The sequence below is a fragment of the Sylvia atricapilla genome, chromosome 2 (genome assembly GCF_009819655.1).
Source record: "Sylvia atricapilla isolate bSylAtr1 chromosome 2, bSylAtr1.pri, whole genome shotgun sequence".
NCBI classification, from domain to species: Eukaryota; Metazoa; Chordata; class Aves; order Passeriformes; family Sylviidae; genus Sylvia; species Sylvia atricapilla.
In genome coordinates this window covers 23,389,759-23,407,616 of record NC_089141.1, presented here as the reverse complement: position 1 = coordinate 23,407,616, position 17,858 = coordinate 23,389,759, and the positions used below count along the sequence as shown (strand labels likewise).

At 45.3% G+C, this 17,858-nt stretch overlaps 1 protein-coding gene across 1 annotated transcript; it reads right to left on the bottom strand.

Moving 5' to 3' along the window:
* Window positions 1-4,260: 4,260 nt before the first annotated feature.
* Window positions 4,261-15,957, bottom strand: UPK1B (uroplakin 1B). Its single transcript, XM_066340984.1, has 8 exons — window positions 15,895-15,957; window positions 10,718-10,805; window positions 10,009-10,209; window positions 8,433-8,507; window positions 7,557-7,667; window positions 7,093-7,272; window positions 6,222-6,305; window positions 4,261-5,593 (listed from the first exon to the last, which is right to left on the bottom strand). Exons 2-8 carry the CDS (start codon window positions 10,784-10,786, stop codon window positions 5,543-5,545), a joined length of 771 nt encoding a protein of 256 aa, XP_066197081.1. The 5' UTR covers window positions 10,787-10,805; window positions 15,895-15,957; the 3' UTR covers window positions 4,261-5,542.
* Window positions 15,958-17,858: the final 1,901 nt, after the last annotated feature.

Here is a 17,858-nt window from a genome sequence, read left to right as displayed (position 1 = left end):
GCCATAAGGCAAGGGGAGAACCTCAGACTGCCCCACAGCATTCCCATGGTTATGAAAATAAGGCCAAAGGGACACTGCAGACCTGCTCATGCTCCAGTCGGTTCTGTGCCCTAAATCAGGGTGCTTAAACACATGGAATTGCTTGAACATTGTTTGAGCCAGTTTCTTTTGCCTGCCTGACTCAGGGCAATGCCCTGTGTAGGTTGTATTGGAAGCCACAGCTACAGCATTTTGGATACTTTCAGCTAAGTCAAACCCAGGATTAAGCAAGTTCCAAACCTGGCTGGTAACCAGGAATCAATCTTACCCAGCACTAAGGAGCTTTTGACACTGGTGTCTCATGAATCCTCACTGCAACACAGGAGTCCAGCAGCTCTGGGCTGCAGGACATCCCACTGGTATCCCACTGGATGGGGCTGAAGGTCAGCTGGCAGCAAAGGGGAGGCAGGCAGTGCAGGGCAAGGAAACTGGCAGAAGGCACCACCACCAACAAAAAGAACAGAATCAGAACAAGCCAAGACAGAGCGAGGCAGTGAGATTTCTGAGTTCATTTTCCATCCAGACAGGATGAACTTTTCAAAGGACGTGCCTCATAACACGGGTAAAGGATGAACAGTTTCATGGTTAGAAATTAATGGGATCTGCAAAGCTCAGACCTGCCCAAATCCTGATGCCCTCAGAAGCTAGACACAAGTGTGAGTGTTAAACTTGAATGTTTGCCTCACTCCATAATAAAACAGGGTAGGTATTTTTGTATGTCTTACTAGCAAACTGCAGTGTTAGATGAGCTACATTTTGCAAACCTATACAACTCCTAGGAATTATGTTTGCAATTCGGGTCCGGATCCATCCCAAAATGGGACCTGTTTTCTTCCATAGCACATCTACTGCTGAGGGTACATTTCTCTGTCATTCAAATCCCTTATCTGAAAAGACCAGGAATTATTTGAATTCAGTGAGAGGAAATGACTTAAGAAAGAACTACAAGGCACACAAACATGGGAACAACCAGAACTGGAGAGAGGAGAATAACACACATGATGATTATTCAACAGAGGAAATTTCTAGATAAGTAAAACCCAAAAAGGGGAGGGGAAACCCAACAAAACAAAAAACAAACAAACAAGCAAAACCAAAACAGAAAAAAACCCCACCAAAAAACCCCAAAAAGACAACAACAAAAAAACCCCAACACCCAACAGCCACAAGATTGAGTTGAACCAGTCTGAAGAATATCAGGTAACATTTTCTTTCCCTCTTCCTTCATAGGAATCAGGAAGAATAAATCAGAAAAAAAAAAAGTGCTCACAAACTGCTTTACTTTATTTGTTTTGCACTATGAGATAATTTACTTTAGACATCAAGGCTCAGATAGTGTAAAAGGACTAGGCTGGTTATTTACAGGGATTTTTTGAAGTGATTTGGCTTTAGTCTCCAGCCTCTGTGGCAGCCACAGTACCCTACTGAAGGTGAGCATTGCTTTGAGAAAAATAGAGAAGTCCTGCATTTGCTCACAGTTAGGAACACCCCTGAGTAACCAGAGCAGCTCATTGCTCATCACCTGTCTCCCTTGCAGGGTTTATCTCAACTAGTGATCGTGCAAGAGCCGCACATGACCCTGTGATGTAATTTCACCTCGTGAGCAAATCAGAAACACCCTCACCTTTTTTCCTGTCGAGGATAAACCCTCAGCAGTCATATTCCACTCCTCCCAAAGCAGGATCTCCTAAAGATAGATGCCTGAGATTACAGGGAGAGCTCTTGCAGGAGGTTCCCAGCATACCACACGTTGCAGGGGATTTCCCCAGTTGCCAAGGAGGGCAGGGCTGCCAAGGCTTGGGAGTAGGAGGATTCATTTATGAGCTAGTTTTAGGTCATTGGTGCCGATAAACATTTGCTTGGCATGAGTCCCTGTTGTAAGGAATGTGAAAAACTAAGATGCCAGGGCAGTGAGCAGGAAAGGGAATAAATCACCCGAGTCAGAAGATACTGAACACCACTGTCAGCCTGGTTCCTAGTTTTCCCAGTGAGGTGGGAAGCTGGATGCAAGTATGGCACATAATGGCCACTGTATGTGGTTCATGAACCAGCAAGGTAAAGAAAAACGGGGCCTGAAAGGGTCTGTGCAAAGAGGTCTCAGACAGAAGAAGTGAGGGGAAAGGAGGAAGGGGTAGAAAAACTTGCTGGAAAAATAGGGTTGAGGCACAAAATATACAAAGGCAGCCCCACATTGCCCCATTGCCTGAAGGAACAGACACCTTCAGTGCTGTCAGCAACAAACATTCAGCAGTGTGAAAAACACCAGGTTACATTTCTCTGTGTGTGGGAGGGCAGCAGCTGAGGATGTGAGATTCTTTTTGGATCAGAAGACACACCACTCCATCAGCTATGAACAGAGGATGCTTCTCAGTGAGGCTCTTGATTTTTCAGAGCTGGGAGTATTGCAATAAATTAATAATCTAAAAATACATTTGGTAACTCCATCGGAAAAGTGAAGTGTGCTTTTATTGCCAAGAGAGAACTGTGAATATTCACACCTACAGAGAATAAATACACAGATCAAATCTGCAAACAAACCAAATTACTTTCACCTGCAGTATTTTTTTCTCATCCTGTCTTACCAGGATGTCTTAGTCCAGCAGTTCTCATGCACACATGCATATTGCCTGTTCTGAGGACCATGTACATCCATGCCTTCAGGGGGCAATCCAAACAGCTGAGAATGACCAGGATTTTTTTACAAGTCTCAGCTGACACGTAAGTCTGTTCACCACCGTTCCTGTCACAGACTCCATCCCCTCCTCACCCTTTCCCTGCCACCCCAGGTAATTTCAGAGGCTGGAATCAACCTTCAGAAGCCCAGCTTTTTCTGGTTTTTTAGGAAGACTTTTCATTACCCTAATCAACATAATTCTGTCATCAGTCCAATCCTCTCCTTCCCCCTTACTTTAGGCAGATAAAGCTGCATTTTTCTGGATGCACTGTGCCATGTTTGGCACTTCTGCACATATCCACCATTGCCTGGATCACTTGGTCACAGCATTTATTTTTTTAGCACACAAATCATAAAGTGCAATGGGAGGGAAAGGCTTAAGAAGCAGAAAGCAAATTTGAAGAACCCAAACCGAATTGACTTGAGCTGCCATTAAAGTAATAAGTCAATGGTATCATTTGCAACTGGTTGGAGCAGTTAATACTGCAATATGCTATTTAAAGTATTCTCAGTTTCTCTTCTCCTTTGAAATCCTGCATTTTCCTCTATATTAAATGCAGTTCTATAATCATACCACATTTAGACGGAGCAGAAAGGTCTGAAGCAAAAGACCAAAGGAGGAAAATAATATTTGATCTTACCTGCTTCTGTGGTCCTACAGTTTTCTGCAGGCAGAATGTTCAGTGACATCCATATTCAGCAGGCTTTACTGGCCTCTAGAAAGTCCCACAGCCAGTTGTTTCACCCGTTTGCAGAGCTGCTTGAGTTTCAGAAAAACCCAATCAAGAGGTCCTTATGCAGGAGGGCAGCTATCCAGGATGGCTGCCACGACCAAGAGTTATTGGAGGCATTTGGCTGAGCAAGGACGGAGTCTCTGTGCCTGCCATGTCCTTCCTGCCCCGTTTCTCTCCTCTCTGCTCTTGCACTTGGCAGGAATTTGCAGTTTCTGGCAAGTAGCAGAGAAACCCAGTCTTTGCCATTGCTCCCTAACTGTGGCAGATGCTATTTCTCTTTAGATTTCTTTACATTTAGGTATTACTGTAACTTTCAGCAGTATAAACATAAAAACACCCTACCCAGCCACCAAACCTCCCCCTCTCCCCCTCCAAACCAAACTCCAACCACTGACACTGCATGGTCAATCCATGACTCAAGTCTCGCAACAAAAGTACTGTAGACTAATCTCCTTATGGAATTTCTCAAGAGTCCAGAGTCTCCAAGACAGTCACCAGACCACTGAACCAGTGGAGTGGCTGATCCCTGAGGACAGTCAGTTCTGAAGGCATAGTCATACAGAAAACTCCTTCTCTGTTGCAGGGACCCATTTCTTCCTCAAACTTTTCACCCTTGTATCTGCCTCCTCCTCTCCCCCAGCACTCTGGCAAGGAACTATTTGGCTGCTGAGTTTCTGTAGCACACACTGCATCTTGGTGCTTTAGCATCTCTGTTACAGGATGTTGAAGCCTGTCATTACCCTGCCGCACGTGTCCCAGATGCAGACCTTTATTGTTTACCCTTCCCAAAGACACAATCTTGAAGAGAAAGAATTCAACTCTACCTCTTTTTAATTAGTATTTCGGTGAATATACAAAAACAAAGAATCAAGTCAAATGGCAAACATCAGGACCTGAACCAGTACATCTTTGGAAGAGGCTTCACCTTAAAACACTCTACAGAGGAGCACATTTCTCACAAAACATTTAACTACTGAAGCATTCACAAGGAAAGACACCAGCTCAGTATTGGCCAAAGTAAACAGCCTTTATTGAACTCAATGAAAACTGCAAGCACTGATGCAAGGACTGGGTTTGGTTCAGTTAGCTCCTTGCTTGCAATTTTCTCACAAGTGTTACTTACTGCCATTATTTGCCTTTTGTCCTACCTGATCCAGGGATGTGGAAGGGGAATGACACAGGGGGTGTGACCATTTACACACAGGTAGCTGAAGCAAGAAGCACAATAAACCAGGAGCATGAGCCACCTTTGCAAAGGCAACTACAGCACAGAACCCTTTGTATTCTGCACGAATTCTAGCCCGTAGACGTATGAAATCTTGTGCAAAGTACATAACAGTTTTTTTGAAGGAGTTGCTTGTTAGCAAGTGGAGCTTTTCCTGGACTGGCACTTCTGAAGGTAGGAGCACATGCAGTAGTTTCATCAGGGACAGGAGGTAGGCTTACATATAGGCAGCATATTGCTGAGGAGTGAGCTAGCCTTTTACTGGGCTTGACTAGCAACAGACTTCTTATTTGTGACATGTTTTTATTGCTGACACACTAAAATGCTCAGAGAATCTGCCTTATTCTAAGGCAAGCGTGACAGAGACCAGCAAGAGAAGTTGAACAGTAAAATGTAATAGAAAGGTCTGCAGTCTTCTCCCTTGTAGCATCTGTCCTTGTTGGTCACAGGAGGTTACAGTTTTGCTCACATAGCCCTTGCTGAAGCATTATAATTTAAATTCAAACTAATTTTAGAGAGACATTTTCCTGGAGCAAGTGTATACGGACATTTTCTTTTCTGATGTCATCAGAGAACAAATCAGATCACTTTTTTTCTCATCTTATGCTCCAGGATTTCTTGCACAGTGAAAGAAGGATTGTGCCTCAGCCAGGAGGCATCAAGGCTGCAGAACAAGGGGCAAAGCAGGGCCAAGAAGATTCCTTTCTGCAGTCATCAGTTCTTTGTGTCAAGTTTTTGGAAGGGCAAAAGTATGTATGGGAGAGGTAGTGGGAAAACGTCAATCCTCCATGGCCTGAGGAGAATGGAGTGGGAGACAAACAAATGCAGTTTCACATGGCTCTTCAGGACAGCACGGAGAACACCAGGCCTTCAGTACTCAATTCCACTCCAGTAGAACATGGTGCCAAGGAGGACGCAGAACTGAAATGACAACACTATTAAGTTTCTCTGCCCCCCATTTTCTGCTCTTCACCTCTCTCCCAGCCCCATTTGGTCCTACTGGTAGGAGAGAGCAACAGTAATTCTTGAAAAGCAAAGCCTGTTCAGGCAGAGGAAGCTTAAAGTTTTATTTTTTGCACAGAAACTACACAGTAAAGAAAGAAGATACGTGCAGCTATAACTATTTGACTGTATCACTCATCTCACTGGGGTTATCTGCCATGAGGCTGCTGAACCCTGAGTACTGAATAACTCAGTTTGTAGTTTGAAGATTTGGTATGAGTGTATCTATCATGATGATCCAATGCCCTTCACAAAGAAGCATCTGCAAGTTGTGTTTGCTGCATTGTATTGCTGAGATGGCAGCAGGTCACAGCAGGCCGTGGCAGGATGGAAGGCTATCTAGTTCCTCACCTCTGGAAGCCAGAATAGAGGGGAACTTGCAAATGTAGCCCTGAGTGGAGCAGGCTACATGCAGATTTGTGATGAATGAATGACGATAATCCATGGACATTTTGAATGCGTCAGTCCTTTCATCCACCTCCACCCAACTGGGTGTGGAATAGCAAGAAAAGAGAAGAGGAAATAAAGGCAAATATTAAGTACTTACAATCCAGCAGAGGATGGCAAAGCCAAACCAGGCAACACCCCAGGCATGTGTGTTCACTGGCCCAGAAATAGCGTCATAACAACCCTGAAAGACAACCGGGAATGACTCAACACCAGCCCTGAGCCTGCACTGCAGGGTGACAAACCTACTCACCCCTGAGAGAGACTGAGGTGGCATGGGGGCATGCTCCTCTCCTACTGCAATTTAGGTAGCTCAGAGGGTCTCAAAAATCCAAGCTAGATCTACACTGCTTATTGACAACTTGCAGATTACCTACCTGGTTCTGGCTCCAAATACAAAGTAGACCCATCTCAAACACATAAAGGACAACTTGCTGTGCCATCCACTTGCCAAGTACAGTTAGATAACCAAACACAATTCTGTTGACACAGAACTGACCTCCAGAATCAAGAAGCTGCAGGCAAATTTGGGAGCTTGAATGCCTTCTAGAAATGCAAGCTAGTGCAGAAGCTGATGCTCATGACTCAGCAACCTAGTGTATAGGACATGATGGACTACTGAAAAGTTCTTCCTTAAGGAGGAGACCTGCTGATTTGCTCACTCATGTTATATACACTCATCTTTGGGCTAAGCTTGATTTAGCTACTGTCCATCATGTTAGAAATGTAACTTCTTACAAGTGGCTTGGGAGATTTCTCTCTCCATCAGGAAAGCCTTTATCCTAAAAAAAAATTCCTGCCCTGTGTTTAGCATCATGGCCAGCAGTCTACAGGCATTCCTTCTCCTCCAGAAAGCTTTTGAACACCTGTAGCTTACAGTGATGGAGAAAGGCTATTCAGGGTCCCTTTCCCTTCCAGCAAGGCGCTTTTGACTGCCCTGTGCCAACTGAAAAAAGCAGAGAGGACCTTACATTGCTGTTATAGTAGCCAGGCACTCCCAGCTTGCAGCCGTCGAGGCTGACGGGGAGCCCTTGTGTGTCCAGCACGCAGCACGTCCGTGGCCAGGGGTAGTCGGCGTCGCTGTGCGTGAGGCGGAAGGCAGACTGGTACTCCTGCCAGTCGGAGGGGCCCGTCACCCCACAGCAATGGTTCTGCAGGGACAGAGAAGGGAAGGGTCTTTGTGAGCCCAGGGCACAGCCCTGCACATGTCAGGACACTGCTTGGGCACTGGGCACAGATTTATGGGAGAGATTCTTGAAGTGCCTGCCATTGACAGTCTGCTGTCTGATAAATGAGCTAAAGGGGGAGTGTGTTAGAACTTTCTTTAAGGTTCAAGGCAGATGCCATCCTCTTTCTTATCCAGCAGCCCCAAGGAGGACTTGAAATTCCAGGCTTGCAGAGCATTTAGTAATTAGTGACTTTTCAGTGTTATTACCTGAAGCATGAGTTCATCCCATGCCTTTGTGACCTCACTGTCACTGTTATTGGCTGGCTCTGACTTCTGATATCTGTCCAGCATTTGCTTCAGGAAGAGATCTGGAGTGAGCTACAGAAAAAAAAAAAAAAAAAAAAAACCAAACAAAAAAAAACCAACACAACAGAAAAATGCAGAAACTATGTAAATAAGTGGCCATGTAAAGCAAATAGAGGGTTATTTGGGGAGGATTTGTTTTCTTGTTTCAGCATCCTGCTGGAGAACAGGAATGTTGCTTCTTCTCTGGTTTTACACACGAGAATAAAGTGCAGGATTTGAGGAGCAGGAGCAGCAAAGATGAAGATCTCAAGCAGGCACTACTGGATGTAGATCGCAAGAGCTGTGCAGAAGCTATTTGGTATTTGCATTTGGTATGTTGGAACTAAAGCACCACAAATAATTTTCCTCCCCACAATATCTCCAATAATCCATGTAATCTTTCCCTCACCAGTAACACTGCCTGGGGCAATGCTGAAGATTTGTCTTCTCTGTGTATGATAGATTAATCAGTCTGTAGCTGAAAGACTAAACACTGTATTGATGATTCAACTAACCCACGCTATTATTTCCTTAACTACAAGGTTGTAAACATTTTAAAATGTTAAAAATAACAAAGCTGTGTTAGAAAGAACAAAGTTATTTCTTTAATTACAATAATGATGTCGAATTTTTTCCTCATGGGGTTGCCCTCTGCTCAGCAGTAGTCCTGTGAGTTTACACTGTATTATCACATTTACTGTGTGATGCAGGATTTTACACTGAACAGGATGACTATGTGCCTTAGAACTTGTGTTTCCCAGCACAGCTAAAGGAATTTGTGAGCCAAGAAATACTCACGGAGTCTCGGTGAGTCGCTGCTGTGATGCAAGAAGCCATTTCAAATGCAAAAGTGATCAGCATCAGAATGATGTACTGTGGGAGAAAGAGAGCAGAATTAGTTCTTGGAGAAACAGTTCAACATTTTTTTCAAGATTAAGCTGGAAACCTTGTATGATGCAAAGGCTATCATATTCCCTCCCACCCAGCTTGAATGCTCTTGTAGCCTTTCCCTGTGCTTGTTTCAGTTTGCAATTTGCTTTCTTTAAGGTGAATGACTGGAATTGACTGTCCATCTCACAGACAAGATTTCATCAGATCCTCATCGCATTAAGGCTGCCCTGTGTCCACAGAAAATACTTTTTTCTTTTCTTTGTTGTGTCTAATTGGCAACCTATGCTTGTGTTGTGTCCTCCTTTCACTTCCACTTACCAGCTCTAAGCTTTTCAGCAGGAAGTGTTCACTCCTGGTAGGAGAGATTGTGTGTTGGGGAAAGGGAAAGTGCAGCTTAGGGCATCACTGAGATCACCCTGATTTTTCATCATCAGATTTCCTGAACACTCTTATACTGTGAGCAAAGATCCTTCACAAAAACAGATTTCAAGGGTCACCTCTCATAATCTCTTTCACTCTTTATTTTCCCTTTCCAGCATAATCCCTTTGACATTTTATATATTTTCTTTGGAGCTCCCAGGTATCTGTTCCTCCTCCCACATTTTATATTGGTCTTCTCTGATTTAAGGCATTTTTTTCCCACTCACTCCAGCTTTTGTCCCTCGTACCCTCTCATGTATCCTAAACCAGAGCCTTCACCTGTTTCAGCCAAGACACCAAAATTCAGACGTAAGGGAATTCTATTTCCTCAGCTGTTTGCTGACATATTCCCTGGCCCAAGAGTTCAGATCTCTGAGTGCCTCTTGTCTAAAAGAGACACCCTGCAACCCCACAGTAATCCAATGAGAGAGCTCATTTCAGTTTTCATCTCTACCCTTCATTAATGCAAGTACCAATTAAGTTTTGCCACTGCCGAACTGAACAACTAAGTAAGACATTGTACAGAGATTTGTCCACATCTTAACATTGTCCTGGGCTTATCCAAAGCTCTGTCCCCACCCCTGTAATTTCTGCCTGCCTGCTGATGCCTTATATTCTTGATTGCACTCGTATTTGTTATTCTGACACTCACTAATGCCTTGTACTGCAGTCACTGCTAATCAACTCCTAAAGTGAATAGTGTATGACAGCTGAGAAGCAGTAAGGGGTGGGGAGAAACCAGGATCTAAACCACATCCCAGCTATATGTGATTGCACAAGTGCTCCTGCATTGCTTCAGGGCAAGGTCAGGGTTAAGCCAGTCAAACCTTCACTGTGGCTACCTCCATTAATTCCCTCAGCCTGACTGAGGAGCTTCTCGTGCATGAGTCTTCACAGAAGTCACCCTCTGGGACACCACAGCCATGATCAAGAAGAACTTTCAGCTCCTTACCAGTATAAAAGCTGCCTTTGCTCACTGGTTGATTCCCAAGGTGACCACGGACATTAGGACAGCGTTTGTTCAGTTTGGCAGCAGTAGGAAGGCAAATTTTGCTACACTTACCACCAGTAGCAAGGTCCTGCTGGCCTTAATGACTCCAATGATACCAAGGATAGACAGAGCAAAGAGTGCAAGGCCGACAAAGATGCCAATCCAGGCAGCAGCATTGATGTCACCGTTATCTGTGGCTTTCAGCAGAGGGTAGACACCATGGGGGTTAGACACAAAGTAGATACACTCTGCTGTCAGGGCAATGCCGCACATCTGGGAAGCACAAGAAAACCATTAGTTCAAGGTTCCCCAAAGAAATAGCAAATTCAGAAACAGGTGTAGACTGCTTTCCTTTCATTCAAATTCTTGCCAAGTGGGAGCTACCCAACTCCTCCTCTGCCCAGCTTTACAATCACTTGTATTGGGACTTCTCAGAAGATTTGCTTTCAAATCTCACCCAGCCTTGATCTGAGAGGTCAGGTCTAGGAGCTGAGGACGCTAAGAAAGAATTTGATCACTATGGAGGGATGTGGTGGGAAAAAATGTTGGTCTGCTCCTGCTGACAATTCTAATGCTTTTTCTCCTAGCACCCATTTTGGTATTGTGGATCTTCCCCTGCTGTCCCTTTCCCACCCAAATGATCATCTAGGATAACTTTCATTTATCCTCTTCTTTCACACTATTTATGTGTGGACTTCGCATGTGAAGAGGGAGAACTGCTGTTTTAAGAAGCATCATACTGGAAGGAAGCCTCCACCCATACTTGTTCCACTTCACTTACCCCAATGACCACATTCCCAAAGACTAACAGACCCTGCAAGATGTGTATGCAATCATCACTTTTTGCCATCTTTAATTCTGCATGCAACCTAGAAAAAAACCCAAACACAATCTTCAATTAAATCACCAGTACAATATGCTCCGCTCAGAAACACAAAATTTCCATGAGGAGGACAGACAGAATTTGCCAGATTGTCTGTATACCTCCCAACCCTTGCTTTATAGTGGTTTCAGAGGAGACGTCCCCAGGTATTAATCTAGTAAATGAAAACTCTCCCTGATACTTGAGCTACAGAAGACTGGGACCACTTTGGGGGCAGCTGTTGTCTTCAGCTCCCTTTTGGGTAGGATTTTCATCATCACACCAGCACCCACAACAACCTCAGCTCATGGTGTATCATTTCTACGTGGTCAGAAACAGCATCTGGATGGAGACAAGTTCAGCACTCTCACCTCACCCCTATTCCAAAGGAGCCAGCGTTCCTCCAGGGCATGCTGCTCTAAGCCATTTTGACCAGCACCACCATGGGACTGAACTGGTAACCCTGGTGCTCCAGCTGTATCCCACACACATCTACAGCACAGGGCACTGCCAAGAGTAGCCTCATCTCCCACCCCTGCTGGGAATGGGAGTGGTGTCCCCCAAGTCAGGTGTGAGGGAGGAAGGGAAGGAGGGAGAGGCCAGCTCAGGTTGCAGTTGGCTCATGGGAGCCAGGCCAAGTAGCATTCCGACTGAATTCTTGAGAATGCTATATCCTGCAGTCTAGAGTCAGGTGTCCTGCCTCAAATTCATTCCCTTCCAGAGAAAGCAGCATAAAGACATCAGTCAGAGGTGTGAGACCTCTTGGAGAAAGAAGCTTAGACACCAAAGTCCACCAAGATTTTCTTTCAAAGGGATGGAGCACATGTGTATGGAGAGGGTAAGGGGGAAAACCCCCCCATCTTGAGACAACTGAATTTAACAGGTGGTTAAGAAAATATAAATCAGGAAAGGGAGACTGCAGTGATCCCAGCTTGAGCAGACAACAGGAAAAACTGCTTGAACGTCCTTCTCCCGCCAGAATACCTGTATTTGTGCCTCTTGGGCCACTGATTTCACAATTCCTCAAAGAAGCAGTTGGGAAATATGAACAGACAGAGCTGTCAATGAAGGGGAGCTTTCTGAGGAACAGAGCATTGTGAGACCTCTCTAACAATGCCACCTCCTGCCTCCTCAGCAGCTGCCCTTTTTGGGGTATGCAGGACTTCTAACAGTGACAGATGAAAGCCAGGCACTTCCTGACACTCTTTCTGCTGTGGTTTGAGGGTTAGGCATGCAGATATCTCCATTATATCCGCAGAGTGCCTAAGTATTTCTGTACTATAGTAGGTATAGGAATTTTTTAATAATATGTGGCCATTATTTTTAAGTTGAGAAGACATTTTTAGCCCCAGCCAGGTGTTTGGAGGCCAGACCCAGTATTCATGAAACTGTATGGCTCTGTATTTGAAAATGGCAAGCTCATGAGGTCAACCTGAATCTCTGTCCCTGCCAAACTTCCCGACCAGCCAGGGTGTCCAGGGGCTGTCTTGCAGGTCAAATCTGAGGCTAAGCAATGCTCAGCCATATGTTCTATAATGCAACACTGCTGAGTCTGCCAAAGCTAAGATGAATCCTGGTCCTCCACTCATCTGAAATCTGGAGAGACCACTGCCTGGCTCATGGACCTCTGTGCTGCAAGCTCCAGAGATGTTAAAAAAACCCCTAGTTACTGCCATCTAAGGGACATCATAAGCCAGGCAGAAGTCCAGAAAGCAAGGAAATCCTTCCTGCTTGAACACAGGCACTTGAACTCTGACTGCTACATGGAAAAGTGGGTCTGCTCCAGTTGCAGTGCATAAAGCAAGACTGAGTGTGTTACCCTGTTCAGTGTAACAGCAGCACTCACACCTTGTACATGGGCTATCCATCCAGCTGGCTTTCTTCTCCCCTTTGGCAGGCAGAACCTGGGTCACTCCTATCTCCCCTTGGGCAGGTATTATTGCAGTCACTCTAGCTGGAGAATGCAAGCCCTTTCTCTTGGGAGACTCCTATGTCCAGTGGGCAACTGTGGTTGTGAGGAAAGCTGGACATAGTCACCACCACAGGTATCACCTGGAAAATGGCTAGTCTCCAGGCAACCTAAGGTTCTGCAGTATCTTAACTAAGTTCAATGGGATTGCAGTGCAGGGGGAAGCAGAGAGGAAAAGGGAAGGAAAAAAGGATTTACTCTAGACCTAAAAATCCCCAGCATTGTCATATTTCTATGAATTATCCCTCTGCTTCCAAGCGATTGGTGCCAAAAGAATTAATTTCTTGGTGTCCACTTTATTAACCTGTGCCACATGGGTCAGCCCCTTGTCTGACCTCTTCTCCTCTGCAGATGGTCCAGTATCGCCATCAGGGATGAGAGACCAGCCAGGTGCTCCAAGACCATGACAACAGCTGGGCAGCTGGAGAACCAACCCTCCAGCATGTCCCAGAGGAGAAGCTATGGGAGATCAGGAGCTCCCCACCTGCTCCTCATTCCTCAGAGATGAGCTGCATTCAGCAAGAACACAAGAATTGCACAGCACTTGGCACAGGCATGGGGCAAACTTGGCTGGTGTGCCCGAGGCAGGCTGTGCACAGATGTGCCTCATAGGCACCCCCAGGTGTGAGAGGGGTGGGCGGCCCTCCTCCCAACCCCCAGGCCAGCAGTCTCTGCCTGCAGACACAAATGCTTTGGAGGTAGAGGAGCTTCTTGGGCTTCTTAAAATTAATTTTATGACCCAAATGCAGTTTCCTGGGACTTTGGGGAAACCCCCGAGGAAAGTGGAGTTTCAGCTGCAACCATTATCCAAAAGTTCCACATAAGAAGGCAGCCAGGTCCTGGAATTTCAACCTTGACCTGGTGTTCCTAGGCACATCCTAGAAACCTTGCAATTTATGTGTGACCTATCTAGGCCTGAGGTATTCAATTATCACAGCCACAGATTTTGTTTCATGCTCTAAGCAGCTTTGGAAAGGTGTCTATTGCTCTCATTGTACCAAAAACTCCTGTGTCCCTCCTGAGCCACATACTTCTTACCCCTCCTGACATTCTGTTCACAACCAGTACTTCTGGTACTTACACTCATGGGGGTCCAGCTGAGCCTGCCAGAGCCCAGGAAAAGTGGTATCCTGGCCTCTCCCTGGTACTCCACAAACTGTACACAATGTATTATTTCCATGCCCTTGAAGCTTTCTTGACCTCCCTTTGCTTCCTTTACTCTCAGTATCTCTGAGACCCTTAGCATAACTGTGGGAGATGAAAAGGAAGCCCTTTTCTGCAGAGGTTGGCTTCTGCCCTTGTATTTTAGGTGATAACCTCATACAGGCTTTGAAAGGATGCTCCTCTGGCAACAATTCCTGGATTCAAATGAGATTTAGGGTCTGTTGTGCACTCCTCACACACACTGCACTGGTCAGTCTTTTGAAGCCTCCACACCCTGTTTTTATAGGCAGGGACAGGATTTCAGTGGCCTTACAGCTGAATTCCCCCTTCTTAACCTACCGCTACTCCATCTCTAGCCAAAAAAAGCCAATGGATAAGAATTCATTTGGCATTGCCCAACACAGACCCAGGCGGCATTTTGATTGGCCTTGCATTTTGTGCTAGTTGTCAAGCACTGTGACAAAGGATGTCCCAAAAAACATCCCTGTGAGCACCATTTGCTTCTACAGCCTGCCCCTGGAGGTTTCTCAGCATGGTGGCGGGGCTTGCAGGGGCTTCACATCACCCCTTGCTACCTGCCTTTCCTTCAGCGTCCCTGCCCAGGGCGTCGCATTCTCATGCCCTGGTGCGAAGAGGCATGAACAAAGGATGCGTTTGTTTAATGACTCACGGGCTCTGCACCACTCGAGCGCAGCTGAGCAAACGCGGCCGCTCGGCAGCAGGATCCTGGTCCCTGCAGCCCCGCCGGGAGGAAGCCTGGGCACCACCCCTCCTGTCCCAGCCCAGCTGGAGAGCATGTTCCTACAGGCAGGAGCAAGATGCCCGGGCTAGCCCTGGGGTGCTGATGGAGAGAAGTCATCCAGGCGGAACCGCTGCCAGAGATGCTGTGCCAAGGCCGGTGCCGGTGCCGTGGGAAGCCTCCGTGAGCCACAGACCTGCCCACACCCACACCTCCTGCGGACCCCCATGCATCAAGCAATAAACTTACTTTAGGGGTTTTTTTAATTGGTTATAATGGAAAATTTAGCCCCTAAGAGGCTTAAAAATAAGGTATTTTCCAAGTGCTTGGGACACCTTGAGAATTACAGAGTTTTTAAGAGGATGTAACTTAATATGTTAATGATGAATCGCTTGACCTCCACTGTAAGAAGCTGAACGCTTTACAAATGTCAGTTCATCATTTGTTTACTTATTTTAAAGCAAACATCTCCAGTGGACACAAACCCATGCACTCCTCCTGCCCTGCTAGACTTTCCCCAATTCTCCACCTCTCCTGAAATGCAGCCACCTCTGACAGAAAACTACTTGTGTGCTAGGAATCAACCACACTCAGAAATGGAAGAGGCAGACAGTTATTTTGTGCTATCAGGGGAGAAAAATACAGCAAAAACATAGCTCAGCATCAAGCAGGGGTCACAGACTAATTAAGTTTCATTTTGAAGAGTTTGCTATGAAATGAAGCCTGTATGAACAGTGGTGTGGCTGGTAAATCATCGTCAAGCATAATTACCTCAGAAGTAGAGCTGGGAGGTAGGTTTTTCCTCTCTCCTTTATTAGTTCAGCACAGCCAAAACAAGAGGGATGTTTTTAACTTTCCTATTTTCACAAGTGAGGGGGAGCTACAAGATTCTTCTTCCTCTACAACAATTTTTCTTTTTTTTTTAAACACTCAGATTTACAACAGATTTAGTTTTTCCATTCCCTCCTCCCCAGTCTTTAGGAGAAAAAATATGAAACTAATTAAAAGAGCCATAGAAAAGACACAGCCTGAGGCAAGAAAAATGAAATAATTAACAATTTCCTGCAGTTAACCTTATCCAGGTACCAGACTCCCACACACCAAACACAGTCAAGGGACTAAAATAAAAAACATGAAACATAAGAGCTGTCTTTTCTCCTAATACACACTTATGGCTCACATGCCTCCTTAAGAGGAAGACCATGACCAAAGCAAGGCACTCACCGCTCTCTTCTTGTGAGGCTCCCCAGCAGAAATCCCAACCCACCTGCAAAGCTGAAAAAGCCCCTTTCTCCCACCTCCGCTGCTCTTTAAAGAGCCCAGGTTGCTTGAGGAACGTGCTGTGTGATTGGTGGGGTGCCCATCACATGAGGAAAACTTTTTTTTCTAGCCAAACCTGTTCCCCAGTCAGTCCTCCTGGGACCGGAGGGTGTCTCTGTGATTCTTAGATCATATCGGAATGTCGTTGTGCTGAAAACAAAAAGCTTTAAAGAATTTCTATTATTATACTCTCAAAAGGGTGGATGAGTGAGTCACTCATAGAGGTACTTGAACTTTAAAGAGGATGGGCAAGTTGGAAGGACGTAAAATATACAAGGATTGCTGGATCACTGCTCGAACATAAGTATAAGAAGAATGTACAGAATAGAAAAAGAAAGTAAATTAATTTAATGTTTTCATTTAATTATGCAGCATGGGAAAAATCCAGTGGTCCGGGTTGGATCTATTTTTGTTTTATTCAGCTTGAGATTATTTTTGGAAACAGAAGTGTAAGTGTTGGCTACTCTGCAAGACACTGTGGATGACATGAAAAGTGGGGAGAATATTCCATTTCCTTGGGCACTCTGGATTTTTCACATAGTCAGTCCTATTAAGATGGAGCAAAGTCAAGCACATATATATATATATATATTTATATATATATATATATATAAATTGGCCTGTGATTATCTGAGAACAGCTAAGGCTGAGGAACATGACAGAAAAGGAATGTCTCTCACCTTCCCCTCCCTCTCTCATTCCAGAACAAGTTTGCCAAAAGTCATGGTTACCATTACTGCTGCCTTGAACATGTCTCTGGCAAAAACACAGGTGGTTGTACTTGTTGTTCTTCATTCTGCTGATGCAAAACCCAGCCAAATAAATAACGGGCTTGGGAAGGGTAATGGGAGTTCCATGATGTTAGAGCCCTTCACAAGTAAAAACAAACACAAAAATAGCATGTATACGTCCTTAGTGAGCAATAGTTCTACAGTCTTATGGATCCCTTGGTACTTGTAGACAACTGAAGAGAGGTCCCACTCTCCCCACGAGATCTGTGTGAGATTCAGCTCTGAAGAAAGGACAGTACTTTTGGCATTTCCAGTTCCATGAGGTATCACAGCAATAAGCAAAAGGAGACCCAGCCATCGCAGCTAGTCTGATCTAGTAGAAAGGGACAAGAAGATAGTCCCTTGGGTCCTCAAGAATACAGAGGCAGATTTGTCTAGACTTAAATGTCTCAGACCTCCTTGCCCACTAATTTTGCTCCCTATAGCCCATGCAGTCTTTGGTGCAGTTGCCACCCCATATTTCACCAATGCTGGTGTGACCAGATGTTTCACACCAGATGGTGTCCTGGGCTCTAGGAAGGCAGGCTCCCATCATCGTTGTTGGAGAGCAGGTGGCAGGGGAAAAAGCAGTGCATCCATCTCCTGAGCACCACAGCCAGGCTGATCTTGGGGCAGTGATTAGACAAAAGCCTGTCGTGGTAAAATACCCCATCACATCTCAGCTGGGAGGAGAAAAGAGGCCGCAACTGTGGAAATACTGTCTTGGGAAAACAAGATGAGGAAAGAGAGAAGAGGGAAGGAGAAGCTGGCAGTGAAGTTCATAGTCTTGCCAATCACCAGCACTGAGAGTACCTGGTGGGAGAGAACTCTGCTGTAGGTGAGGTCTTGCACCTCTGTAGCCCAGCCCAGGACACTGCAAAAAGCTGTTAGAGTGAATCCTTGTTTGGGCTGGAAGAGTGGGTTATGCTGGACTGGGTGGTGATCACCCTTCAGCTGCCATCACAATTTGGCTCTCACAGTTTGTTAATCTGGTTTAGAATCTGGGTAAGAATATTTTTTATGATCTCTGGAGAGAAATTTGATATTTGAAAGTTGAAAGGAGAGTCTCAGGATGGGGGTTTTGCTTGTTTCTTTGCA